The sequence below is a fragment of the Oenanthe melanoleuca genome, chromosome 4 (genome assembly GCF_029582105.1).
Source record: "Oenanthe melanoleuca isolate GR-GAL-2019-014 chromosome 4, OMel1.0, whole genome shotgun sequence".
NCBI lineage: Eukaryota > Metazoa > Chordata > Aves > Passeriformes > Muscicapidae > Oenanthe > Oenanthe melanoleuca.
The window spans coordinates 69,445,852-69,473,727 of record NC_079337.1 but is presented as its reverse complement, the minus strand read 5'-3'; the positions used below and the strand labels follow the sequence as shown (position 1 = coordinate 69,473,727).

Sequence of the window (27,876 nt, the reverse complement as noted above, 5' to 3'; positions counted from 1 at the left end):
AGGCTTAAGCTTTTGTTGCTGAATTAATCACAGACAGCATCTTCCCTAAAAATCTTTGTGGCAGGGTAATTGCTTATTAGGAAAATGAAGAGGGAAGCAGTTGGTTCCTTAGTTCTTTTTTAATTGTGTAAAATTAGTGCTTTACAGACCCAACTTCATCTGCATGTGAGGGTTTAACTCCTCAGTATGAGGGATTGCTCCATATTCATTATTTGCAGAGATTCCCAGATTTGCTGTGGCTGCCCCTGATCCCTGGCAGTGCCCAGGGCCAGACTGGACACTGGGGCTGGAGCAGTGGGACAGTGGGAGATGTCTCTGCCATGGCAGGGGTGTGGAAATGCATGATCCTCAAGGTCCTTCCAGCCCAAATCCCTCCATGATTCCCATCCCAGGTGAAAGCAGAAGAAAAGTGCATTGTGTAGCTCAGTGAGCACATGCAGCTGAACTTATATGTCCACAGGCTGTGAGATTCCTTTCTCCATTGCTGTTATCACATGGATCTCCTTCAGAAATAATACTGCAATATTATTTAACATCCTAACAAGCCAGAGGAATAATAACGTGGATTTGAGAGAAGACAGTTTACTGGTGTTTTTCAATTAAGCATTTACAATGTGATAGAAATTCTTTGATTCTTTACTACTCCTAAGCTTCTCTCCAAGTGTTTTATTTTAGTCACTATAGCTCCCTAATTAACCAGTGGATTAGAACTGTGTGATTCACCTCACTGGCTGTAGGGCAAACCATTGAAATATTTGCATTTTTAATGCTCTAGGGCACATTTCATAGTTATTGTTGGATCCCAGGCAGACCATAAATAAATAATATCTGAGAGCCCCTATGCTGTTAATAAGCAACAGTTGGCTGAGAATTTGCTCCCTAGAACAAAGGCAAGGAAAATACTTTGTGAAAACCTAAAACCAGTTGGTAGCACTAACACCAAACTCAAAAACTGGAATATGTATCCATTTCTTAGGTGTAATGGGGACCTAAAGAGATGTTGTTCTGGAAAGCAGAGGTTTAGAGTGGCTTTCTGTTTGCACATTTAAGGGTGCTGCTTCGTTTTGCTGCTCTGCAGGAAGTGCAGGAGTTGCCCAGAGCAGCTGTGGCTGCCCCATCCCAAGGCCAGGCTGGATGGGCTTGGAGCAGCCTGGGGTGGTGGAGGGTGTCCCTGCCCATGGCAGGGGGCTGCAGCAAGGTCATTTGTGAGATCACTTCCAACCCAAACCATTCTGTGATTCTGTGAATTTGGGAAATCTGAGCTGGAGAAACTGTGGCACACTTCTCTATTCTGGAAGCCACTTCCCCACTTGGTTGCTGTAAGCCCATCCTAACTGTGCTGTTCTGCTGGGCAGCTGGAGGAGGAGGAGAGCACTCAGCTCTGTGGAGCACCTGAGAGGAGAAGGGGGGATTTTTGGTTTCATTGCTGACATTTGAGATGAGTTAGGCAGGCTGCTGGACTGCCAGGCTGCAGTCTGAGCTGCCCCAGGCAGTGGCTGGGCTGTCTGTGGGATGCACAGGGGCAGGGCAAAGCAGAACCTGGGTGTGCATCCCCACAGTGGGCAGTGTGGGGGGACAGAGCACTGGCTGCCACTGTGGCCAGAGGGCTGTGCCTCACATCTCACATTGGGCCATGGAGCTCAGCAGCAGCCAGCCAGGGGCTGTGTGTCACCCTGAATTTGTACCACCTGAATGTTCTGTTTGAAGCTAAGGAAATGTCAGTGGATAAAGGTTGGGTGGAGTTCTGAGGTTGTTAATGTTGCATTATAATCGAAGCTGGGGGAGAAATGATATCCCAGCCTCTGTTAACCTTTGCAAAGCTAATGAATTGCAAGTAAACTGGGTTTTCTCTTTTTCCTCTCTGCTTTTCATAACACAGCTCTTTCATTTACAGATTGTGCAGTTGTCTTTCAGCACACAGTTTGAGCTATTTTGACAATTTGTAGTGAATGTTTTTTATTCGTGCTTCCTTATCTTCCATGCAGTCTGTCTGCCAGCACACCTATCACAGATATTAATCACCAGCTGCCTTCATGTACAGAGGATGTAAAAATATTTGTGGCCTTGTAAGCATGTATTACTGCCCAAGAATCATTCCCTCTTTTTCTTTCCCTTTCTTCCATCCATTCTTCCCTTTTCCTTGTCTTCCCTTCAACCTTCAGCCTAGGGAAGACTTGAGAGACCTTTTTGGGATCTCTCCATACTTAAAAAGGGGTTCAAAGGAAGATGGGGACAGACATTTAAGTAGTGGGTCCTATCACTAAATGACTTTAAATTAAAAGAGGGTCTGTTAAGACTAGATGAGGGAATAAATTGTTTATGGTGAAGGTGGTGAGACACTGGACTAGGCTTCCCAGAGAGGGGGTGAATCCCCATCCTTGGGAACATTCCAGTCTGGGGTGGACAGAGCAATCTGACCTAGCTGAAGATGTTCCTCCTCACAGCAGAGGGATGGACTGGATGACCTTGTAAGGTCTCTCCAACCAAACCTTTCCAAGATTCTGTTCTAGGATCTCATCCTGAGCTTTATTGCCCTGATTTCCATGTGCCTCTGGTGTTGCCTCCTGCACTTGTCTGGTTCTCACATGCACAGTTCGTTGCATTTCTTGCCTGCTGCTTGTCTTGCCTTCATCTCCTGCCCTTGAACCATCCTGCTGAGGGAGCCCAGTGCCTGGTCAGCCCAGTGGGAGGTGCTGCTGCCAGGGCAGGCTGCTTGGAGCTGGATTTGGGGTCCCTTCCAGCCCAAGGCAGGGTGTGATTCCAGGGTCTAGCCCTGACCTGTCCCACTGAGGCCTTACCAGGACTGGGAGAGAAGTGGCTGTTATTTCACAAATGGAACAAAGGCTGCCAGTTCAGTGTTTTTCTGATGGCACATCAAACCTCATGTGCCCTATTAGGGTCTGAATATCAAATAGCAATGGTGTAATTTTAGTTTGATACAAATAATTGGACTTGTTCCTCAGAAAAGCTTGAGCAGGAGCACTGTAACAGTTCAGCACCCACAACTTCCTTCCATGTTCACTCTTACTCTATAATCATAGAATGGAATCATAAAATCATCTAGGTTGGAAAAGCCCTCTGAGATCAGCAAGTTCAACACTCCCCCAGCACTGCCCCATGTCCCCAAGTGCCACATCCCAGGGACAGGACTCACCCCTGCCCTTTCCAGGAAGGAGTTTCCCAGTTCCCACCCTGAGCCTCCCCTGGGGCCGTTCCCTCTCCTCCTGTCCCTGTTCCAGATCCCAAATCCCCCCGGTGTCCCCTCCTGGCAGGGAGTTGTGCAGAGCCACAAGGTCCCTGAGCCTCCTTTGCTCCAGCTGAGCCTTCCCAGCTCCTCAGGAATTCTCCATTCCCTTCCCATTTCCCTCAGGAATTCTCCATTCCCTTCCCATTTCTCTCAGGAATTCTCCAGTCCCTTCCCATTTCCCTCAGGAATTCTCCAGCCTCTTCCCAGCTCCCTCAGCTGCTCCTCATCACTGGTTTTGACTGATGGAGTTAATTTTTGATGCTGTGTTTTGGGTTCAGAATGAGAGCAGTGTTGATGGTTTTTTTGCTGAGTTGTGTTTCTCAGAAGTCTGTTGGGTTTTTTTCTCTTGCTCTGCCAGTGAAGAGTTGCTCAAACTGGGATTGGTCATAACTGGGACAGGTGGTCCCCAGTAGCCAGATGGGTATTCCCCAGCTCAGGGATGGTGCCCAGGGTACAGACTGGGAGTTACCTGGAGGGTCTGGTCTGGGCAAGGGGCTGGCTTGGCCAGCAGGTGCTGAGCACTTACGTTGTGCATCACTTGTGTGGTTGGGATTTGAATCTCTCTTTTTAATATCATTATTATTATTAGCTATATTATTGTATTTTATATTGTTTTCAATTATTAAACTGTTCTTCTGAGCCTACAAATTGTACTTCTGATTCTCCCCCCCACTCCACCAGGGTTGGGGAGAAGAGAAGAGGAGAGGGCTGAGTGGCTTTGCAGTGCTTAATTTGCACCTGGGTTTAACCCATGTCCCTGCACTGCAGCCCTTCCCTGTCTCCACTGCCCTCCCCTGGCACAGCTGAGCCTTGTGCCATCTTCAGCACAAGGATGAGCTCAGGAATCTGGCTTGATGGGCTGCAGGAGCTGTTTGGCAAAGCCCAGCCAACCATGTCTGTGTTCTGTACTTGCTCCAATTATTTCAAGGTTTAATGCATCCAGTGCTTTAAAATGTGTCCTTAACTCTCCAGCATATTAAAATTTACTTGTAAATAGCACTTAAATAGCTTCTAATTCATCAAAATAATTTGGGCTATGTTTCTAGTAATCATGGCAGGGCTTTCTGAAATTATTGAGTGACCTGTCTGTGTTAAAGCACATTAGCAGTGAGGCTGCTGTACATTTTGGTGTTTAAAGCTGCCATTTTTTACAAGCAATTCTGATGTGGATAAACATTTCATGAGGGTTTAATAATTGGGCCCTAATACATTGATGGATTTTCTTCTCCCCTCCTGAGAATGCATTATAGTAAAGTGCTGATGGAGTTTTCCAGACATTTAAAAATGAAAGTGGAAAGTTTGAAAAGCTTTCAGGTTACCAGGACTGGAGAGAATATTCTCTCTGTGGTGAAAAGGAGATTAAAGTCCAGAATAAAACCAGACAGTGTGTTTAAGTTCAGATTTTTGTGTCAGTGTGGGTATCCCTGTGGTTTTCTGAGGGCTGATCAAGTGAGGTTTCATGCATGTCTTGAGGCCAACTGGGGAGAGATTATTTACAACCATATTGCTCATTTATTGTACTTAAATAATCTAATGAATAATTAAGCATGAATTAATAAAGTTGTTTGCCAAATTGAATATTTTCCATAAAATTTAAATGTATCTCCTCTCTACATTGCAATATTTATGCTGTGTAAGAACAAATATTTAAAACTGTAGGAGCCAGTGGAAGCTCTACTTGTTAGAACCTGACTGAAATGGTTCAAATTTCCCTGGGATTAAAAACTCTCCAGGGTGTTTGGTGGCTTCTGAAGTTTGTTTTTTTTTTTCCTTACAGTCTGATTTCACACCTGAGTTTGCTGGTTTCCTTTTTTTCTGTTGGAAAAATTTAACTGGTCTCAAACTGGGCGTGTCACAGGCTATAGGAAAATGGAAATCCAGCAGCTGATAGAGACACAGAATAGTTTGGGTTGGAAGGGAACTTAAAGATCACCTTGTTTCAATTCCCTGCCATGGCAGGGACACTTCCACTGTCCCATTGCTCCAGCCCAGTGTCCAGCCTGGCCTTGGGCACTGCCAGGGATCCAGGGATGGGGAACACACAGCTGCTCTGGGCACCTGTGCCAGCCCTGCCCACCCTGCCAGGGAACAATTCCTGCCCAAATCCCATCCAGCCCTGCCTCAGGCAGTGGGATCCATTCCCAGTGTCCTGTCCCTCCATTCCCTGTGTCCTGTCCCCTCCATTCCCAGTGTCCTGTCCCCTCCATTCCCTGTGCCCTCTCCCTCCATTCCCAGTGTCCTGTCCCTCCATTCCCAGTGTCCTGTCCCCTCCATTCCCTGTATCCTGTCCCTCCATTCCCTGTGTCCTGTCCCCTCCATTCCCTGTGTCCTGTCCCTCCATCCCTTGTCCCCAGCCCCTCTCCAGCTATCCTGGAGCCCCTCCAGGCCCTGCCAGGGGCTCTGAGCTCTCCCTGGAGCCATTTGAGTTGGGGGAAGCTGCAGAGAGAAGGCTTGGGTGAAGAGTGGATTTCTGGGATGGAGGATGCTCTTGGTAGGCTGCTGTTTTTGGAGAAAAGAGAGGAGAGGGCAAAGCAAACCCTGTAGTAAAATGATCTTTGGGAAGTCATTTGTGAGCAGGTGGATATTTCTGGCTGGCAGAGGTGTGTGGAGCTGCTGAGGGAGAGAGGGCAAAGCTCAGCTTGGAGCTGGACTCTGCCAGCCTCAGCCCTCCCTCAGATCATTCCCAGCACAGCTCTGCACACAGCTCTTCCCTTCTGCTGCCTCCACACCTACAGAGCTGCTTCCTCTGAGAAAACTGGAAAAACCCTTCTTTAAGGCTACTGATGCTCACATCAGGTCTTTTCACTGATTTCAGGGTGGTTTAGGCTGAGTAAAGGCAACAATAGATCTTGGCTTTGCTCTGCCCCGGGGCTCTTCCAGCAGGTATGGACTGCAGCAGGCTCTGCCTGTTATTTCTCCCTGAGTGCTTCCCAGGAATGTTAGTTCAAGGGGGAAAATATATTTCCTTAGTGATTTTATAGCTTTTGTGGGTATTTGCTGCCTCCTTGTGACAATACAAAGATATATGGTGCTGTTCCTTTGAAATAAAAGGGTACTGTGGTGAGCGTTTTAGGAGAAGTTTTTATTAGTCTTTAATTGTTAATTCCTCTCTGTTTTGTCAAGAAAGACTTGGCTGTGGTACCAGAAATGGGCAGGAAAGAGAAACCAATGAAAGCCTCTGGAATATGCAGGCATGTGCAGTGTTGCATTTTGGAAAGGGGATTTAATAATAAAGGTGATCCTATTCTCCACTCTAGCTTTCTTTTCCAAGGGAGTAAATAATACATATTTACAGTGCCACTGAAAATGTGGCACCTGAGGACATGGTTTACTGGTGGCCTTGGCAGTGCTGAGCTAATGCTTGGACTTGATGATCTTAGAGGTTTTCTCCAACATAAATGATTCTGTGATTCTATGAAATCAACCAAAGAGGTCCAGCAGTTTTCAAATTGCTGCGGTCACTTTTTTTCCTAAAAAGGGGCCATCCTTACAGCAACTAAGCATGTTTTGATGTGTATCTTCCACTTGCTTTGTGTATTTCTGGAGCTGTCTCATGGATACTGTTGGATACCATCATGGGTACATGATGTTGTGTGAAGTGGAGACCTGGTTGGCTTTGCTGCCTGTGAGTGGCACAATGCAAGGTCATCTGTGTCCCTGTCCTCCTGAGAAACTCCTCCTGAGGAGCTCCTCTGAGATGGGGAGTTTAACAGAGGTGCTTGGGAGTAATGGCATTTTTGCCATTGCTGGCATTTTCCCTCTGCCCTTTGCACTTCCATCTTGTTTCCCCAATAAAGGAGGAGGTAAACAAGAACAAGCCGTGGCAGCAATGTATGTTGCACATAAACTGCATCTGAAATCATAAAATCATGGAATGGTGTGAGTTGGAAGGGACCTTAATGCCCACCCCTGCCATGGCAGGGACACTCCCACTGTCCCACTGCTCCAGCCCCAGTGCCCAGCCTGGCCTTGGCACCCCCAGGGATCAGGGACAGCCCCAGCTGCTCTGGGCTCCTGTGCCAGGGCCCTGAAGGTCAAACAAGTGCAGCATTTTTAGTATTACATGCTATTAATAGTAAAGCATATTTCTGTGCATATCTAAGCCTGAAAAATGTGCTCCCATACTGACTGGCTGCCTTTGGGTGTCTGCCCCATCCATGGATTTCCATATCACATAGTCTGTAGAGGGTGATTTGGCAGCAAGAACAGTGTCCTCACCTTCTGCATTTCTCAGCAATGGTTCCTGCTGCCTATCCTGGTGTTAGCTCTGGGCAGTTCCAAGTCAGAGCATCACAGAATCACCTGGGCTGGAAAAGCCCTGTGAGATCAGTGAGTTCTCCATCCCCAGCACTGCCAGCACTGCCATGTCCCCAGGTGCCAGTGCTCAGGGCTTGGAAATCCCAGGGATGGGATCTAATCTCAGCTCGTGGGCCTTGACATTGCTCATTAGGTATTCAGAGTGATAAGATCATGACTGTCAATACAGTCAGTTATTATCATTATTATTATTGTTATTACTACACTACTACTACCACTGTTTTTTGTCATATCTTCTTCCTTGCATTTTCCCTAGAAATGGATATATCCATTCATCCTTTTTCCCCTGAAGAAAACCAATATAGATTTGGGGAAATCACGAAATGCCTGTAGTTTTGCAACAGCCTGCCTGCTCTACACTGTGTCTTATTTTTGTAATTTGGAAAGGAAATTATAATCAATTTTTTATGCCTCTTTCAAGGTTTTTTTGGGGGGCTTATCCTCTCACTTGAAATACCAGAAATACCAGAGATAAGCAGTAGTAGCTTTCCGAATGTGATTAAATCTTTCAGCCTTACTGTCACTTAAAGTGAGAGAGGGAACTTTGGAACAACAGTTTTCCCTGAAAATGACTGTGTCATTCCTCAGTGGGCATCAGAGGCACTGAACTGTGCTGGATTATCTTTCTTCACTGTATTTCTAATTATTATATGAACTTTTCATTTAACTTTGCATTTCCTAGAGTTTTTCAGCTGCCAGTTTGTTATGAGCAAGTGCAATAAAATACTTTTTTTCCATTTTTTTCCCTTTCCAGTTGTTTCCTGTCATTGCTCCTGGTGGCTGCTGTGGTTTGGAAGATTAAACAAAGTTGCTGGGCATCACGGCGGAGAGAGGTGAGAGATAAAGTGTTGTTCCTTAAATGACTTTTTAATAGTTGTTCTCTCTAGATGCATATTTATTTACAAATGCATCACATGAACCTTAAATTGAAGGCTAAGCTAATTCAGTTAATGTTTAGGCCTTTAGCATATTTTTGATTACAGTTTCACTGACAAATTGTGTTATTTTAGTACCGTGATGCTGCAGTTTCTGTGAAGCACCAAAACAATAGGGGTGAATATCCTGAATTCTCAGAACTTCTATTTCTAGACAGCATAAGTAAAAAAACACATGAATTAGGAGATTATTTATATCTGTTTCAAAATAGGAAACACAAAATAGAAACATTAGCTCTTGCATAGTATGTTAAAAAAATAAAGAAGTCAAATCCCCATTTTCAAATTAGGTATTTTTCAAATATTTTGGGTAGTTGTTTTTTTTCCCCCCGGAGCATTAGGAGCATAAGAGAAAGGTGGGGAAGCCACCCAGGATGTGGAAATCTGTAGTTCACTACTTAAAAGTGTGACTTTTAGAGCCAAAGATTTTTCCTCTTCACCTACCCATGATCCAAACAAGCTTCACAACTTCCTGTGTTTGCATCACTTAAATAACTTTGTGCTTTCTGCCCCCAAAATCTGGTTCCTCCTCATTTATCCCTGATTTATTTTTGCTCACTAGCTTCTTTTCTTGCTTCTCAATGGAAGCTGATTTCCTGTTCCACCTGAAGCACTCAGGATGACCAGGGAGAGGTGGCCAATTGTTGTGGCACAGAGAATGTGTCCTTAGTCCTGGTTTCTCAGCACAAATGCCCCCATAGATGAGTTGTGTTTGTAGGGCAGTCCTGGTGCCACAGGCAACAACACATTCATCAGGTTTTCTTGGTGTGCAAGTGCTGAAAGCATGGAATGTGCAGCTATCAGAGGCTGCGCTGGGCTGCTCCTGGAATTAGTTTTAGGAGTTTAGTCTTGTTTTTAATCTCTTTGTTTCTGTGCAAAATGAGAGAAGGCAGACATTATTTGAGCCAGTCCATGTGCACTGTCTGTACAGAGTTATCTGAATGTCATCACCTGAGGCCACACTCCCAGGGGAATGAGGTGTGTTTCTTCCCTGCTTTGGGTTTCCAGGGCAGATCTGCCCCCTGCTCTGGGTTTTCCTCCCAGCTGCCCTGCTGGGATGAAGCTCCAGGCACCCAGCCCTGTCACTGTTCTGTTCAAGAGTGGGTTGTTCCCACACTGGAGTCGATCAAGAGGGTTTGGGAGTTTAATTTTTACAGTGCTGGAATTCTTTGCAAGCCCCTGTTTCCTGCACATCTTCAGAAATCTGTAGCTGGTTATACTTGGCAGTGCAGTGGTGTGAGTAATATGAATTTATTCCATATGAGGAGTTCCTCTCTGGTAATAAAGCAGGATGATGTCTGATAACTCTTCTCTTCCTCCTCTTTCTGCTTCAGATGTTTTTGCTTTTACTGGTGAACTCACTGCAGAATATAATCATTGCTTTTCAAACAGATAACCCTTAATCTCAGAAATAATGGAAGTCTTTGAGGTTTTCTGTATTCTCTGAAGGTAGATAAATTTTTACTAGGGCAGCTGGTTTTTTCCTGCTCACTTGCTTGGCAAGAAACTAAGCTGGAGTCAGCATAACATCCCCTGTGGCTTCTGGGGTTAAGTGTTATCTAGGAATGTATAAGGAATATAGACTGAGAAGTAAATACTGTGCTTTGGAGCTCAGTTAAAGTATTTGAGTGGTGGCCTAGGTGAGAAATGTCTCTATAAATTAAATTGCAGTCTGATGCATGTTTCAAGGGAAAAAAACCCAAACCTGGAGTACTGGCAACATATTGACATGTTTGAGTCTAAGTTCAGTCTGCATGTGTGGCTGTTTGACGGGCAGTTCTTCAGGGTGGTGCTTTCCAGGCACAATCCTGTCTTCTGCTGTTATTTATCTCACTCTCTCTTGTTATCTAGTGACTCTATCTTGTAATTCATGGATCTCTGCTGTTCCATTCATCTTCTGTTAGAAATAGTTGTAAATCTTGAGGAAACAGTTTAAAATCTTTGTTGTGTCATGATTACATACATTAATATAGACTTTCTCCAGAAACAGAAGTCCACCCAAGAATTTGTTATCTAAGATAACAAATAACCCATGGCAGGGGTTGGAAATAGAAAATTTTCAAGGTCCCTTCCAACCCAAACTGTTCCATGGTTCTACAAAATGCTGCAGCCCTGAAGGAGGATCTTTCTCTGGTTTGGGCTGCATTTTTAGCAATAGTCAAATCACAACCCCCTGTTTCTCATGGATGTAGTAGCTCTGTAGTAACTTCCCATGTATGTAGGAGCTCTGTGCTTGCTCCCTAGTCTTAATGCAGAAGCCAGTGAAGCATGAGGCAATGTGCAGGTAACTCCCAGCTGTCCATCACTTGTGCTTCCAGCAGGAGCTCTGCAGGTGCCCAAGTCCTCATCACAGAGCAGAGTGAAGAGCTGACTGCTGAGGCTTCTGAGACATGTGTAGGGCAGGAGTGTGCTGAAGGTTGGGTAGTCAGGATTGCTCACCAGGATTGCTTGGGAAATGTGGTGGGAGAGGGCAGACAGCTGTGCTTGGTGTGGCTGGCTAGTGGAGCACAGCAGCATCATTTGGTTGAAACCAGGTTTGCTCTGCTCCTTATGGAGAAGGCAGCATGCTACAAATCCAGAGTCTCCATTAGAATCTTCTAAAATACACAAGATTCTCTTGACTTCTTTCTTTTTCTGTATTTCAGCTGAACATCTCTGCCCAAATCTCTGTGTCAAAGCTCCTCAGCCTCCTGGCTGGAGGCTCTGGGGTGTGCAGACTGCATAGCCAATGTGTACTTGTAGGAAAAGGGGCTTGGAACACTAAGTTCAGGCCTTGCAGAGTGTAAAACTTGACCTGAAGTAAAACTGGGAATGATTTGTGTTGTATCAGGCATTCAGGAGATGGAATTGTAAACTGTGTGTTTATTCCCTTGCCACTGAGCCCATGTTTGAGCATCTTCAGACATCTTAAAAAGGGATAATAGAAATAAAAGGCAGCTTTTATAGGAGGCTTTGAATGAGGTGAATGACCTTAGGAAATAGGGATAGGAAGCCTTTCTGTCTTGCCTGTAGAAAATGAGATGTTAAAGGAATCAAGATGATGATAGAGAATAATGCACAAAGTTTGATGTTAGAATTTTAATATGCTAATATGCTGCCAGGAATTTTCTGTCTTATTGTTCTGTTTTTCATGCAAATCCTCTTCTCTTCACCCTCAGTATTCTTTGTTTCCTTCACTGGGAGCAAGGAATAGCTCCCTCCCAGAGTGTGTGGCTGAGCTCAGCTGGGTCACTGTGCCTCCTGGAACAGGGTGGGAGTGTCAATAGCAAGCACCTCCAGAGATAACTGAATCTGGCTGTCTACAACTCAATTTCACCCTTAACAAAATTATCTGTATTTTGCCTCCTTTCTTGCCAAGGCTTTCTGAAACTGAATATTTTTACTTTGCAAGTCACCCAGTTATTCAGGATGGGATTTGTGTATTGATTTACTGCAGGAATTATCTGTCTCCTCAACTTCATTTCTGAAACCTTTTTTCTTCCCAAGTGCATTCAAAACTTCTTAGTGCTTCTATTTCCACTGGCATCCTCTGCTGTAACATCCAGGCACATGGAATACCACGTGGGCAATTAGATTCCTGGGGTTTTTACAGCAGAGATGTTCCAAGGGATCTGTGCTGTGTGTTATTTATTGCCCTGCCTTCCTTTCCCTTTCTTGCTCTCACCTGCTAGTATTTTATTATACCTGTTAGTCTCTTAGACTGCATTGAAGGGCATCCTTGGTCAAAGAAAAAGTTTTAGATTTGGAATATTTTCAACTAATTGTAATTCAGGATCTTCGTCATTGTTTAGAGTCTTCAGTGGTGTTTTGGACTAGAATCTGCTCCAAAAGATTTGGTATCAAACTTATACAGAAATATTAGAAGGTCTGGCCACAAAGTTCTCTGTGTTTGGACAGTCCCAGGAGCTTTGGAGAGTTTACTGGTGTGTTCTCCAAGCTCCCAGCAGTTATTTGCCACTTAGACCTTCTTGTTCCATAGCACTGACAGCACTATTTGGTGTCTGTCAGCAAAAAGGAAATATTGAGCTTGGGTTTGGGGTGGTTTGTAGGGAAAACAAGAATTGGAGGAGTGAGAAGTCACAGCTAGCAGGTGACTGAGGAGGTCAAGTCACATGGTGAGCACACTAATTTCACTCTTTGCAGTGGGAAACATAAACCTGAGTTTCTTTTTTAATGCAGGGAAAGTGAGTTTACTTCCCAGAATAGCTATTCCTAGGACAATAGACTGAAGTGATGGTGGCTTTAAAAGCTGGATGTAAATTTCCATTTCCTGCATTTATGAGTAGTAAAATAAGAGCTCAGTGTTACTATTAGGTGTAACCAGCTATTGGAGTACTGTGTCCACACTACTCTCAGCAATGTTTTGGGTGTTGCAGATGGTGGAGAACAGCACTGCAAGACAAATTTGCTATCTGGAAAATAAGCAAGAGTTTAAAGCATCACAAATTCCTCATTTTTTCCAAGGAAGAACATGTTGAGGTTTGGTGATGTGAATCAGTGGCTGTGGAAAGGAATCATGGAAGATTCATGATGGGATGAGCATCTTCTAAAGGATCAGCCAAGACTTTGAACAGTATGTCCCTGTCCATGGCAGGGGTTTGGAGCTGGATAGCTTTAGGTCCTTTCCAAACCAAACCAGCCTGTAACACCCAGTGTCTGCAACTGGGGGTAAAAAAGTAAAAAACCGTTCTGTTTTTCTCCTGTTTTTAATGGTGAGTGGCAATGCCAGTCATTTATATCTTTGGAAACCTGGCTCTCAGAATGAGTGCTTTGGGAAGGACCTTTTCTAGGTCAGTCACATGGTGCAGTTCAGTGACTCGTACTAGGCAGGAGGTCAGATCAAATAATTCTAACTTTCCACTCTCCCTAAATTTAAAATCCATGAATGGGAACCAGCTCATAGTGCCAGGAGGCTTTTTCCAGAATATAAACACTGTGTGCTCTGCACTGATCCATGTGGCTTTGGTCACCCACTGAAGGAAATTGTAGCAGAAATAAGAGATGCCCTGAAGAGGAATAACATCCCAAAATATTCGTGCTGACAAGAGATTGCTGCTTGGGGGGTTTGGTGGTTTGGTTTTGTTTGGAGCTGCTCCTGTTGTTCTGTGCCCAGTGCAGCTCATGCAGGGTTCTCTGACCTGCCCCTGTCTCTAATGCCAACATCACATGGGGCTGACAGCCACAGAGCTCTGCCACAGAGTCCTCAGTGGAGGGAGTTGGTTTTATATCCCCAGAAAGAACTGGTGGGAGCTGGAGCAGGGCTGGAACAGGAGCATCGTGCTTGGATTCCAGCTCGTTGGGTGAAACCTTCTGTTGGGCAGGGGGGGAACTGGAGGGCTTTGGGTCCCTTCCACCCAAACCTCTCTGTGATGCTGTGATTCTGTCAGTCCAGCTCTAGGAGAGTTCAGCCTTATTTACACAAAGCCCACGACTGGTATATTGGAGCTGTTCTCATTTCAGACTCCCAGGTCTCTTTCTAATGGTAGGCATCAGCTGCACAGGTATCTAATTCAGTTATTTTCAGAAATCAGGAAGAGATTGTGTAATTATTCCAGAAGAGCTCTACTCAAAGCTTCATTGTGCTATTGTGTAATTATCAGGTATTGGTGGATATTTCAGTCTGCATGGACTAGATCCTCCTGGTCTTTTAAAAGGAAATTATCTCCTTCTTCTTATTAAAGGTCAGGATTCCTGTGCCCTCCTACTGGGCATGATTATGATGAATAACTTGTTATCTTAATCAGCCCTGAATTAAATATCTTCTGTCATTTCAGCATGAGGTGACTTCCCAGCAGCTTTGCTTTCTGGTTTGTTATAGTTTTGAAGTGTGGAAATGCCATTTGAGAAGGATTTGAACATTAATTCTTTCCTCCTCTCTCTTTCAACATAGCCTGCAAAGTCAGTTACAAAACTAATTAGCTAACATTAATATGTGCACTGCTCTAGGGGCTTAAAAACTTAATTTTCAGTGATGATGAAAGCGTCAGAGAAAATTGTTTGTTTGTTGACTTATATGGTAGTTAGTGTAATTGTAGTTAAATACTTTAAATCACTTAGTTCTGAGACATTTGTGACTCATCTTCATGGAATATTTATGGCTTGTATGTTTAGTTTTTGCTGATGCCAATTTTTATTTTGGAAGGTAACTCCTTTTCCCCCAAGGTCACCAAGTTATGATGACATCAAGCAAATGTTGCTACAGGAGGATCTGTATGTTACTTCAGTAATGTACAGTCATTCTCCTATGGAGCCAGGCTGGGAGAGCTGGGAATGTTCCCTGGAGAAGGGAAGGCTCCAGGGAGAGCTCAGAGCCCCTGGCAGGGCCTGGAGGGGCTCCAGGAGAGCTGGAGAGGGGCTGGGGACAAGGCCTGGAGGGACAGGACACTGGGAATGGAGGGACAGGACACTGGGAATGGAGGGACAGACACAGGGAATGGCTCCCACTGCCAGAGGCAGGGTTGGGTGGGATTTGGGCAGGAATTGTTCCTGGCACAGGGCAGTACCCAAGGCCAGGCTGGACACTGGGCTGGAGCAAAGGGACAGTGGAGGTGTCCCTGCCATGGCAGGCTGGAATCAGATGGTTTTATGGTCTCTTCCAGCCCAAAGCAGCCATGGCTCCTGCAGACAGGCAGCTCCATCAAGCTGCTGCTGCTGCTGCTGCCAGCAGGGCTGGAACCTTCCCCTGGTCCTTGGAGCCCCTGAGGCTGTGTCCCCTGTTGACACTGACTGTCAGCAGCCTGCAGGCTGCACTTTTGGGAGATGTTATTGCAGGTGAGTCTGGGACGTGTCCTCCCAGCTGAGTTAATCATGCCTGAAAATAGGGTGTTGATAGTTTCTGTGCACACAGGAACAGTTATTTGTGCATAAATGGGCATGCTGCCTGCTGAATTCAAATGGAGCCCTTGAAGGAAAAGGATTTGCAGGAATAAGCTCAAAATGCCAGTCTGAGCAACCCCAACTACTTCAGCCTTCATTCATAGGTGTTCCATCCCTCTCATCATCTCCATTTTTTTTATCCTTCTCCCCTTGCTGTGCCACTGGAGCTGGGACTTGCTGCAGACTCAGTGTGCTTTGTGAGGGCTCTGGTTTTAGCCCCGTGGGCCAGTTCATCTGTGCAGTACTGGCAGGGCTTGGCTTAGAACACACAGCTTATTTTGGAGTCTCCTGGCTTTTAAAGTTGGCTGTAGAGAACAGGGCATGATTTTGCTTGTTCATGACAGAGTGGAGCTTGATGTTTTCTATGGTGGCACAGAACTCCAGGATCAGAGACCTGGTTCAGTGGGGGCTTGGTCGTAACTGGAGTTTTCAGGAACCATCTAAAATTCATTGCAGCCTTGAGGGTTGTCATACGAATATTCAAGGTTACTTCTAGTAGTACTCATCTCATCAGGATGAGAGGAAATGGTCTCAAGCTGTGCCAGGAGAGGTTTAGGGTGGATATAAGGAAAGGGTTTTCCAGTCCTGGCACAGCTGCCCAGGGCAGTGGTGGAGTCCCTGCTCCTGGAGGGATTTAAAAGCTGTGCAGATGTGACACTTGGGCACGTGGGTTAGTGGTGCCTTGGAAGTGTTCAGTTCATGGCTGGACTCCATGGATTTGGAGGGTTTTCAAAGTAAAGAAACATGTGACTTGCTCTGTTGGAATGTCTTCAGCAAATGTTCTTCTCAAACCAAATGGATGTCCTCAGAATGCTCACAGTAGCTGTACTTCTAAAAAGAGCAACCAGTGGGTCCATAAATACTGAATTTCAGAAATACCTTGAAAAATTAGAGCTACAAATTTCCTGGGGCAAAACCCACTGTAGGCCTTTCCTGGCACTCTTGCTGAGGTTAGCTGCTCCAGCTGGATCAGCCACAGCAGCAGACATGCCCAGGCTGCCTGAGTGCTCCTGTCTGGGGAATTTCCTCCCCTTCCCCTGGGACCCTGCTTGCTTTTACCTTCCATTAAAATGAAAGCTCAGTCATGCCACTGCTCACTGAACACACCCATGGGTTTAGAATCATGGAATGGCTTGGTTTGTAAGGGACCTTAAATCCATTTTGTCCCCACTGCCACGGCAGGGACACTCCCACTGTCCCATTGCTCCAGCCCCAGTGTCCAGCCTGGCCTTGGGCACTGTCAGGGATCAGGGACAGCCACAGCTGCTCTGGGCTCCTGTTCCAGGGCCTCACTACTGTCCTCCTCGAGCTCCTGCTGCTTTCCTTCCTGGTCTGTTTTCCTTCTTAAAAAAAAAAAAAAAAAAAAAAAAAAAAAGAAAAAAAAAAGAAAAAGAAAAAGAGACAAATTGCTCGTGTAGATACAGTAGTTCCTTATGAGTTCCAGGTCACTGTTTTGATAAGCTTATTTTTAAGGCCATTATTCATAATGAGCACATAAAATCCAGAATATGTGACTTTCTTCTGGAAAAATCATTGCTGTTTCATGGCTGAAAATACCAAGCCCCATCCCCAAGCTGGAGCCTGTGCCCAGGAGCAGTGTCTGCAGGATGGCTGTGCAGAGCCTTGTGGCTGGGTTATGGTGGGAGTAAAATGTCCAGGCTTTTCCTGTCAGGAAACACAGGTTATATTAGTCAATTAACCTGGTAACCTGAATAGCTGTTTGTCTTCTCTGTGGGAGCCTGCACTCTGCCTGCCAAGGCTGTCCCCACTTCCTCAGGAGCTTTGTCTCCCATCAGTAACACACTCTTCATTTTAGGCTGTCCATTACTCAATGTGTGTGAATTAAAAATATTCCTGATAGGGATCACCTTTTTGAAAGGGTCCAGGCTGGGGTGGGCTGGGCTTGGAGCAGCCTGGTCTAGTGGAGGGTGGAACAAGATGGTCTTTAAGGTGTCTCCCAACCCAAACCATTCCATAATTCTGTGAAACGGGAAAAAAGTCAAACAATGCAAATGAAAGTTGTGTGCATTCTCACAGCTTGCAGTTATTTAAATATTAAAGGCCAGAGGTGTATTCCAGGACAGGCTTTTTGATGTGATTTCTTTGTAAGGCTGTCAAACACTTTGCCTTTAAAATCCTCTTTGGGCCTAAGTGATTTAAAATATTCCCAGGCTGTCCTATTAATCATATCATCTGGAAAACCAGGGTTGGCTTGAAAGAGTATTGGGGTTCATTGTCTGAACCCTCAGAAAGCCCATCATTAGTGAGGGGAAGGCAGGTTCTGCAGTGTCTAGATGTTAACAGCTGCTGACTTGTACAGCTGTGCTCAGCCTCTTGACTGGGGAAAAGTCACAATTGCTCTCTTACAGCATCATAAAATCTTTTAATTAAAATTTTGACACACCAAACAAATATTGAAGGATAGATATGTGTCTGGGTTAAACAGGCATGGTGCAAGCCTTGGGGGAGACAGTGACATTCAAGTTACAGAACAATTATTTCTTAAATTAGTTCTTAATTTTAGGGGAAAATTTGTAACATGATTTGTGCTATACCAGAAGCTGTTGCTAGGAAAATTATGTTCCCTTAGGCATTTGCTGCTTTGGTTTCATCCTGGACCTCTGATTTCACCTGTTTTGGGGATGTTTATGCTCAGGTGAGACCCCACCTGCAGAGCTGCCCCAGCCCTGCATCCCAAATTCAGGAGGACGTGGAGCTGCTGCAGAGAGTCCAGAGCAGGTCATGGAAATGCTGCCAGGATTCTGGAGCCAGGCTGGGAGAGCTGGGAATGTTCTCTGGAGAAGGGAAGGCTCCAGGGAGAGCTCAGAGCCCCTTGCAGGGCCTGGAGGGGCTCCAGGAGAGCTGGAGAGGGGCTGGGGACAAGGCCTGGAGGGACAGGACACAGGAAATGGAGGGACAGGACACAGGGAATGGAGGGACAGGACACAGGGATTGAGGGGACAGGACACTGGGAATGGCTCCCACTGCCAGAGGCAGGGCTGGGTGGGATTTGGGCAGGAATTGTTCCTGGCACAGGGTGCCCAGAGCAGCTGTGGCTGCCCCTGATCCCTGGCAGTGCCCAAGGCCAGGCTGGACACTGGGGCTGGAGCAGTGGGAGTGTCCCTGCCATGGCAGGGGTGGGGCTGGATGAGCTTTGGGATCCCTTCCATTCCAAACCATTCTGTGATTCTTTACTCTTAAAGCTACTTTTGACTTCAGTAAGAGTCATGTTGCCAAATTGCACATTTTCTTTAGTAAAATAACTTCCTTTGAAGAACTAATAGCTTTTAGTTCGTCAGTCTCTTGGACATCTTCATCAGGACAGCTTGTTCATTGATTTTATAGCCATTAAACAAAGCAGTCTGTGATAGCTGAAGGGGACAATTACAGGAACAACAACCCAGCAATCTGTTTCACACTTGCCTTGTCTGCAATCTGCTGGTGTCTTTAAATACCCGAGCAGTCCTGGTGTCCTTCTCCCCAAGTGTGAGTTATACACAAGTTTGCTTATCAACACTCCATTTCTGTGGATTTGTTGGGCTTTTGCTTCGTGACAGTATCTACAATCTGCTCAAAATGCCTTTTTTCTCCCCTTTTTTTTTTCTTTCAAAAATTAAGGAAAACTTTATCACATGCCTTTTATGGCAGTAAAATTTTACCATTTTTTTATCCAGACTGAGAACCATAGAAGCTCATCCCCCTCCCAAGCTTTTCTGCATCGACCTCATCATGTCTTGCCTGCACCCCCAAGTTACAGAGAGTCCTCTAGTTTTCTGCACTGAAAAAGTCTCAACATTATAGGTGACTGGGCAAAGCAAAGACCATAAAGGTTCCCAGAGGGTGGTAATCAGTGGCACAGGGTCTAGTTGGAGGCATGATCCAGTGGTGTCCCCAGGGCTCTGTCCTGGGCCCAGAGTTTGGTTCGCCAGTGGTTTGGGTGAGGGGTGGAGGGTTCCCAGCAGCTCCCAGTGACACAAGGAGCTGGCTGTCTATGGCTGTCCCAGTCTGTCCCTGGGTGTCCCAGTCTGTCCCTGGCTGTCCCAGTCTGTCCCTGGGTATCCCTGGGTGTCCCAGGCTGTCCCTGGGTATCCCTGTTCGTCCCTGGGTGTCTGTGGCTGTCCGTGTCTGTCCCTGTCTGTCTGTCTGTCTGTCCCTGTGTGCAGGGAGGAGCTGGGCAGTCCCAGGCTCTGCTCCATGGCCCAGGAGTGGCACCAGAGCCACGGGCAGGGCCTGAGCCCGGGTAGGGGCTGGAATTTAGGGGATGATCCCTGAGGTCCTCTCCAATCCAAACCATTCTGGATTCAGTGATGCTCTGAATTAGTTCTGTCCAAGCAATGTTGCTGGACAGTGGCTCCTTCACTTCACCTTCTGTGCTGCATGGGGGATATTTGGGGCATGATGCATTTTGTGGGGTTTCTGTAGTGCTTTTTGAGTGCTATAAATGGTCAGTTTGGGCTGGGAGTGTCAGATTGCCCAGAATGAATGGCAAAATGCAGGTGGCAATGGTGGCATTCTAGAGAGCATTTGATGGTGCCTCAGTCCAGCTTAAAAATAGAGCATAACTGGTATTGCTGTCATCAGTAGTGATGGTAAATGTGTGAAGCTGTGGGAGAGCTTTGGGCAGTTTCTGCATTTGAGGTTTTCTCATGCTGCACAAAGTGTTTGCCTCTTCCCTTATTTAACAGAGACACCGAGTCCCACTGGACCCCTTGCTGTAGGGAATTCTGGTTCTGCTCCCCTTGCAGGCTGTGCTGTCACTGTTAGAGATTAGTCACTGGAGCCAAAAGGAGCGTGTCCACAGCTCAGCCAAAACCCAAATGCTGTTTCCAGCCCAGCTGAGCAGAAAGTGTCTGTTTTTTATGTGTTAAAAGAGGGGAAGAGGCATTGTAATGCTTAGAAGTGCTTAAGAGCACAATAAAGAGATGTCTTGTGTCATGAGGGCTTCTGGGGATTTGCCCAGGAAAAGGTTTTTTATTTTAATAAAACATTTTGCAATAAGGACATGTTTGCCATTTTCTGTATTCAGCAAGGAAACAATAAAAAAGGGGATTATTCAATAGAAGCCTGACAGCATTTTGCTGGTGCTGTTATAAAAAATAGCAACTTCATTCTTACAGTGGTTCCATACTGCTGGTAGTTTAATTTTGAAATGATTCCCACAAATCCTGTGGAGTGGGAATCAGGCAGGTGATGACAAACAACAGCTTAAAAAATAAATAACTGCTTTATGGATGCTCAGTCAAATGGTTTTCCCTCCCAGATGTGTCAGGCTCACGTTGTGCATTCAGCTTTACTTCCAATAACTTGTTAAATGGTAATAATGTGAATATTTCCATTATCTGTCTTCTTAAGGCCGATAAACCCCTGGGGGTTATTTTTCCATATTCATTCATGTCCCTTTCTATTGGGCAAAGCCCTTTAGATCCATTTGTCTTTCATCTTTGTGTGGGAACAATGTGATGATAATATTTTTCTGTTTGATAAATTAGCAACTGCTGCGTGAGATGCAACAGATGGCGAGTCGCCCCTTCGCCTCCATCAACGTCGCCTTGGAAACGGACGAGGAGCCCCCGGATCTCATCGGGGGGAGCATAAAGGTGAGAGCTGGGGCTGCAGGAGGCTGCTCACCCCCATTCACCAGGCACATGAACACACAGTCCCAAAAACTCTCGGTGTTTGATGCACCTACAAGAAGCTGTAAACCAGGAGGTCCAGCAGGGCCATTTTAATTTCCTTTATCCCTTCAGATATTCACTTGTAACTTTGGGGCTGGTTCAGACTGAAGTTACACTAATGCTGAGTTTCAACTGTTGGGTTTGCCTATCAGTTTTTGAAATAGAGAAGAATTCAGCTTTACACCAGAGAACACTGGGCTGGAAATAGTTGTAGGTGCTGCAAATAGAAACCCTTTTTTGTGATATCTCAAAACAAATGTGAATATAATCATGTCTGTGTTCTGTGATTATGTTAACATATTTCTGATTTAAAATATATATTCCAGTATATCTTGTGATTAGCAAATAGGAGCATGAAGAAATCATTGTCATACACTAGGCTGGTACATTCTTACACACAACACATTGAATTTTTAGTAAAAGCATATTCAACAGGTGATTAATTAATTCAAAGAAAAAAGATGTGATGCTTTGACCAGAACAAACTTTTATACAAAAAGAAAAATTAATAACCTGAGAACAGTGATTATTGTTCTTTCTCATCTAAGGCAACTGAATTGTTTTATTTTATTTAGACTGGAGTTTTTTGGAAGTTTTTCTCATTAGGCCTTAAGGTTAACAAGGGTGGACGTGGGTTAGATGTTGAGAAGAAATTCCTCCCTGGAGAGTGTGAGGCCCTGGCACAGCTGTGGCTGCCCCTGGATCCTGGCAGTGCCCAAGGCCAGGCTGGGCACTGGGAGCAGCTGGAACAGTGGGAGGGGTCCCTGCCATGGCAGGGGTGGCACTGGGTGGGCTTTAATGTCCCTTCCCACCCAAACCATTCTGAGATTTATGATTAGTCCAGGCACTGAGCTTCTCACATTTCCTTACTATATAACAAGAGAACTAGTTCTTTTTTTTTCTTTTTTTTTTTTTCTTTTTTTTTAAATACATGTATTTTAATTATTAGCACATGAAATCATTCTGACCCCAAAACTTCTATTTGGTGAGTAATCATTTTTAACTCTTGGCCTTAGTATCAGGAAATGCCACCATTAAGGTTGCCTGTATAGCATTAGCTCTTCCTCATTTATGTGTAAATATGGTCTGTCTTGGAAGGTTTTAATACTTGTCCACTTTATTGGTGTTGTGCACCATGTTCTGGGTGGACACTGTGCAGAAGCAGCTTTTCAATATATTGAATCCCAGAATAGTTAAGGTTGGAAAATCCCTCTAAGACCATTGAGTCCAAGCACTCCCCCAGCAGTGTCAGGGCCAGCACTGCCCATGTCCCCAAGTGCCCCAAGACAGGGCTTTACATCCCTCAGGGATGGGGGCTGCAGCCCTGCCCTGGCACCAGTGAGATGGTCTGGTCCCTGCAGTGGCACAAGCCCTGTGCAGCACCTGGAGCTGAGCAGATGAACATGCACCTGAAGTGCTGTGCCAGTGGGTCAGTTCATAAAATCATCAGGTCAGTGTTTTGGGTTGGAAGGAGCTTAAAGCTCATCCTGTTCCAAGTACCTGCCATGGGCAGGACCCTGCTGCCATCTGCTGCAGGTGTGGGTGCACAAGGGGGCTTCTAGGAGAGTGACAGGGAGAGTTACTAGGGTTTATGGGGCTTGTGTGGGGCTTTCTCATCTTGGAGAACTGGGTAGGGAATCAAAGTAGTCATAAAAGGCCAGGGTGTTTCATGAAAGGGGAGGAGGCTCGGGAAGGTTGTGGGTTGGAATGATGTTTCTGAGAGGGTCTGACCTGTTGGTCACTGCAAGGAAATGAGTTTAAATAGAAATGAAAAACCAGTCTGAGTATCTGTGGGGTGCTGTGGTTTAACACTAGCCAGCAGCTTGGGTTTTTCTCTTCATCTCTTTTGCACCTGCATGGGAAAAAGCTCTTGGCAGGAGGGAGCTGCAGGAAGATGGGCTGGGGAGATACAGAACTGGGTAACTGTGCTTTTCTTTGTGGTTGCTTTGTGGTCTGGCTGTTCTTTAACTCTTAGCCAAGAAAAGAGGAAATGTTACTGTGGTACTGGCTGTTGTATCCACTCTCCAGTTCCTCTGCCATCCACTGTGTCAAAATTTGAGTCTCCATTTGAATGCAGGAAAGCCAGGCTTGCATTATCATGAATTCAGTGATGGTTTTCTTCCCCCGTGGGAATCCAAGCCATTGGTTAATGACAAGCTGATTTGAAGGTTACAAAGGAGAAGTGGAAAATGGAATATCTTGTCTGCAAAAGATTAATTTCCTATTCCATTGTCCATAGCCAGTTGGCAGCCAGTGTCAAGCTAGTTCCATCCTAAGCTAATGTTTTCCAGCTGGACAGTATTAGAACTGTGCTTTCAATTAGTAGTTTTCCTGGGGTACTTGGGAGTAATAGAAAGTGATTTACCTGCAGGGAAGCAATTGCTATTAGAGGCTGCAGCTAGGCAGCATGTAACTAGCTGCTTTGGTTTATTTGCCACTCCACAAATACCCACTGAATTACAAATCTACTACTAAATTTGCTTAGTTATTACAAAATCTGTTGGCTTCTCTCTGCAGCTCTTTGTGTGTTCAGAGGTGCTGAATATTGCAATATTTTCCTAAGAATGTGTAACTTCCTTGGGTGCCTGGGACTCATCCAGGAGTCTGAGATGGTATTGCTGTAGCTCAGGCTGTTTTAGGGCTTGTTATCGGATTAATCTAAGCCTTGTAATCCTCTGCAGCCAGGTTTAGAAGCTTTCCCAAAAGAATTCGGGAAGTTTATAATTTTGACATTGATTTCCACGTATCTTGAAGTTGCTAAAGGCAAGAAGTTACCTTGGAAAAAACATGCACAGCCTAGCAAGCAAGTACTGAGGTTGAGCAAAGCACTTACAGGGTCATCAAGAAAATGGTTGCATTGGGAAAAAATTATCCTCAAGTTGGAAAAAAAATTATTTTGGAATCTCCTAGAGCAGAGCTGGAGCAGTCTTTGCTGTACTGTGTTCAGGGATCCAGCACAGTGCTAAGTGTTGATGATCTTTGCATCCATGATGCTTAGAAAGGGAAAGGGAGAAGCATTTGGTGAGCAAAATCCTTGAGAAGTTCATTTATTGTGTTCTGTACCATTGTACCAATGTGCCTTTAATTCTGCTGTTTGAGGGCTTCACTGCAAATCCTGAATCAGACAGCGAGCTAATTCCTTAAAAATAGCAGATAAATAGATGGGAAATAGCATCTTACTCTAGTAATTAGTTTGCTTTGTTATGAGAGAAAGTGCTTTTGAGTGGTTTAAAGGCTGCCAGAAGATCCCATCTGTTCAAGAAGTGCAGAGCTAAAGTGATGAGCTGATTTGGGAGTGGGTAGGGGGTACCACAGATTAATTAATATATTTTCAGTCTATTTGTATTTTGCATCTGAGTGATGCCCTTGTTAAATTCCTTTTAAGTAGCGATGAAGTTGCAGTAAAGGAGCAGAGAAATGAGTAGTAAGTCCTGTGCCACTGGGTGCAGGGCTTGGGGAAGCTGCAGGGTAAGGAAGTATTTGAAGTGAAGCATCTGCCAGCTCCAGCACTTCTGCAGGGTGAATTCATCTTAATTTTGACATGTAGCTTGATTTTGGGCTGTTTCATGCAGCTGGAGTTCAGTAAGAACTAAAGGCCAAGGAACTGATGATTTTTCCAGCTTTTATCCTGTTCTGGTTGTCTCCCTTGATGACTCACTTTCCCCTTCACTTCCCACATGTCTGACCTGCTCCTGGTCCATCAGGTTGGTGATGGACCAGCTTTTGTGACCTCTCCCAAGCTGCTCAGCTGCAGTTAGTGCAAGCATGGCAAGGACAGCTGCAGTGGCTGAGGCTGGGGTCCTGTGCAGGGCTGGGTTGGGAAGGAGGGCAGGCCTGAGGGGGATGTGCAAAAGCCACAAATGACCAGGCTGTGTCAAAGCATGGAATGGTGAGGCTGGAAAAGGCCTTTAAATCACCATGTGCATTCATGAACACAGCACCACCCCCATGTTCACCATGAAACTGTCTGCAGCTACCACAGCCAGAAGGTTTCTGAGCAGTTCCAGGGATGCTGATGCCCATTTCCCTGTGCCAGTGCTTTACAACTCTTTCCATGAAGAAGGTTTCCCTAATATCCAGTCTCAGCCTCCTGAGGTGCAACTTGAACCACTTTCTTCTTGTCTGATCAAGATGTGGTAGAGGGGGACAGAGCAGCTTAGGGTTTTTCAAGGATGATGTAAATAGGCTGAAAGTCATTCTTATCCTCAGAAGGGTAATAGTTGCAGGAAGGGAATTAAATTGAGGGATGGGGGAAACAAACTGAATAATCTTGATCTGCTCTGGCAGTTGCTGGAGGTGGATCACATGCAGCCTGTGAGGCCAGAGTGATTCTGCCTGACCTGGCTAAGGTAAGCTCTGGGTTTCTCTTCTTGCCTTTGGAAAGGCAGTTTAATTTCTGGAGTCTTATTTCTGGGCTTTCTGGCATTTCCTGGTTCTAGGAGCTTTTCCATACATTAACATTAGGAATTCCAAGGCTATCCATGTGTAGCTGTCTCTCTGTCTTTGGCAAAACCACTTCCACTCTGGAGCCTTCCTCCTGGAGCATGGAGGTGACAGAGGAGCACTCAGGGAGGACACCCCAGCTTGCACTTTGTTTGGTGTTTATTCCTCTTGTGTTGGCCACTTTTAGGGCATGGAAAAGTGTGGGCTCCCCTTTGAGGGAATGCCAGTGGTAGCAAAGGAGTGTCTCCTGGGCAGCTGAGGTGTGTGAAGAGGATTAGCTGCACTAGAATTCCATGTAGGCAGGCTGTGATACCTCCTACCAAAACATCAACAAAAATAATCCATAAAACCTTCACCTAATGAATTATTTCCAGTAAACAAGTGCCCAGTGTCTTGTTTTGATTTCTATTGCAAAACTAGGGGGAAAAAACCAGGGGAAAAGTTTTTACTACTCCCTAATATAATACCAAATATAGATACTTGGAAAGGAGCTGTCATGAGATCAGCAGTCATATCTTTAAGCCTGCCCTGTATTTAGGGAACATTTGGCTGATAAGTGATTTTTAACTAGTTTTAGATTTGAGGACTGTAAACATTTCCGCAGGTTGGACGCTGATTTTAGCTGATAAGGAGGAATTTGCTGGAAGGAGAGGAGGGAGCATGAAGCTTCCCACAGGAGAAGGATTTTCTAAGCATTTTTTTCCCTCTAACGAGCATCTCTCTGATTGAAGTACTAATAACACCAGCAGCTTCTCAACAGTATTATCAAGGACTTATTTGCATTCATTTATGCCAAGTAGTTGTTTTGTGTGTTGTGTTTGCAGTCTTTATCCAATTGTCCCATTTCATTGGGTTTCTTTTCTTCTCCATTTTCCTGTGCAAAAAACAACTGAGTACTTGAAAAGAACTGTAAAAGTCTTCTTTTAGGTGCCTCTTCACCTGTACAAAATCAAAATAAATGCCCAGCACTGGCCATCTGCACAGACAGATCTCCCAGATTGCTGCCCATGACTCATCCATCCCCTCCCTGGGGCTGGGAGCTGCAGGAGAGGATGAGTGGTGGCACCCAGGAGTGGCCCAGCTCAGACTGTGATGTGAGATTTGGTCACTTCTGGGGAGCTGCTTTGGAGATCCAAATTGACAAAACGCTGCTGTTGGCCCCAGCTGGTGGCTGGGGGCTGCTGAGGGACAGGAGCACCCAGAGCAGTGGTTAAAGAGGGGACAGAGCTGGGGCTGGGGCTGGGGCAGGGCTGCAGGTGTGGGTGCTCAGCTCTGTGCTCTCCGTTCCAGGCTACCATCCACCTCAGGGGCTGAGCGTGGCTTTTGTGTAGGTTCTCTCATGCAACCACCCGGTTTTGGGACCAAGGCAGTTCATTCCCCAGCCTCTCCAAAATTCCAGGGTAGATATCAGGGAGAAGGTAAATGTAAATTTTTAATCTAAACTCATTTTCTGTGAATCATTGCTGGAAGTTCATTCATCTCTATCTCGCAGGACACACATATTACCCTGAGAATATGAGTTTTAAAGCTTAATAATCTATTTTTAATAGGAAATTGCTTGTAACTTGTTTTGCAAATGTTCACTCAGCTTTAAATGGCACAATTTAAAAACTTGCAAATGGAATTTGACCCTTTTTATACAGAGTGAAATCACCTGAAAAGTGGAATCAAATAATAAAACTGAACTGCTTGGGTAATGTTCCTTTTCTCATCCACCACTGTAAGATTTTTCCTTTATTTTAATTTCCTTCCTGGAAATTGAAAACCATGTAAGACTTATTTGTTCAAACCACAGAAACATGTTTTCTTGTTAAGGAAAAAAAATTCTCTATGTTTTTTTTTCAAAATATATCTTGAAATGCAATATGCTGGCAGTGTATCACAGAATCTAAATAAAACTGATGGTGTGTTTGTGAAATTACACAGAATATTTATTGTTCTAGCCATTAGTTTTATGTGACACTTTATTACCTTTTTGAATTTGTCAAGTAAAAGCAGCGTAAATAGAAATAATGAGATGGAATAAAAATGTTTAGGTTGAGCATCACACAATTCAGGCTATTGGGGAAAGTATTTGCCTGTGAAATGGACTCCCAAGGGTATCCACAAGGTGGTGTATCCACACCTGGGTCACCTAGAAATAGCCCAGACAAATTCCTGGGAAATGCCCTGTTCCTGGAAAATGCTGCTGGAGAGGCTGGACTGATTAAATCACCTAAAATGTCTCTTACTGCTGTTTATGTCTGTAATGGCTTATACTTTATGCATGCTAAATAGGCATCAGAATTCAGAAACAACTGGAATTAGTGGGCTATTTAGAGCTGGTTTGGGCCAGTAAAAGCATCTGTGGGAAGGAGCTGAGAGCAGCTGTCAGTGCCTCTGG

General features: G+C 45.1%; 1 protein-coding gene across 1 annotated transcript in view; it reads left to right on the top strand.

The window, feature by feature from the left end:
- ATRN (attractin) overlaps positions 1-27,876 on the top strand; it is a 140,874-nt gene that overhangs the window by 101,853 nt on the left and 11,145 nt on the right. Inside the window, exons 26-27 of the mRNA XM_056489025.1 lie at positions 8,319-8,397; positions 20,865-20,972. Coding sequence (XP_056345000.1) covers positions 8,319-8,397; positions 20,865-20,972 — 187 coding nt within the window. The remainder of the gene's footprint in view (positions 1-8,318; positions 8,398-20,864; positions 20,973-27,876) is intronic.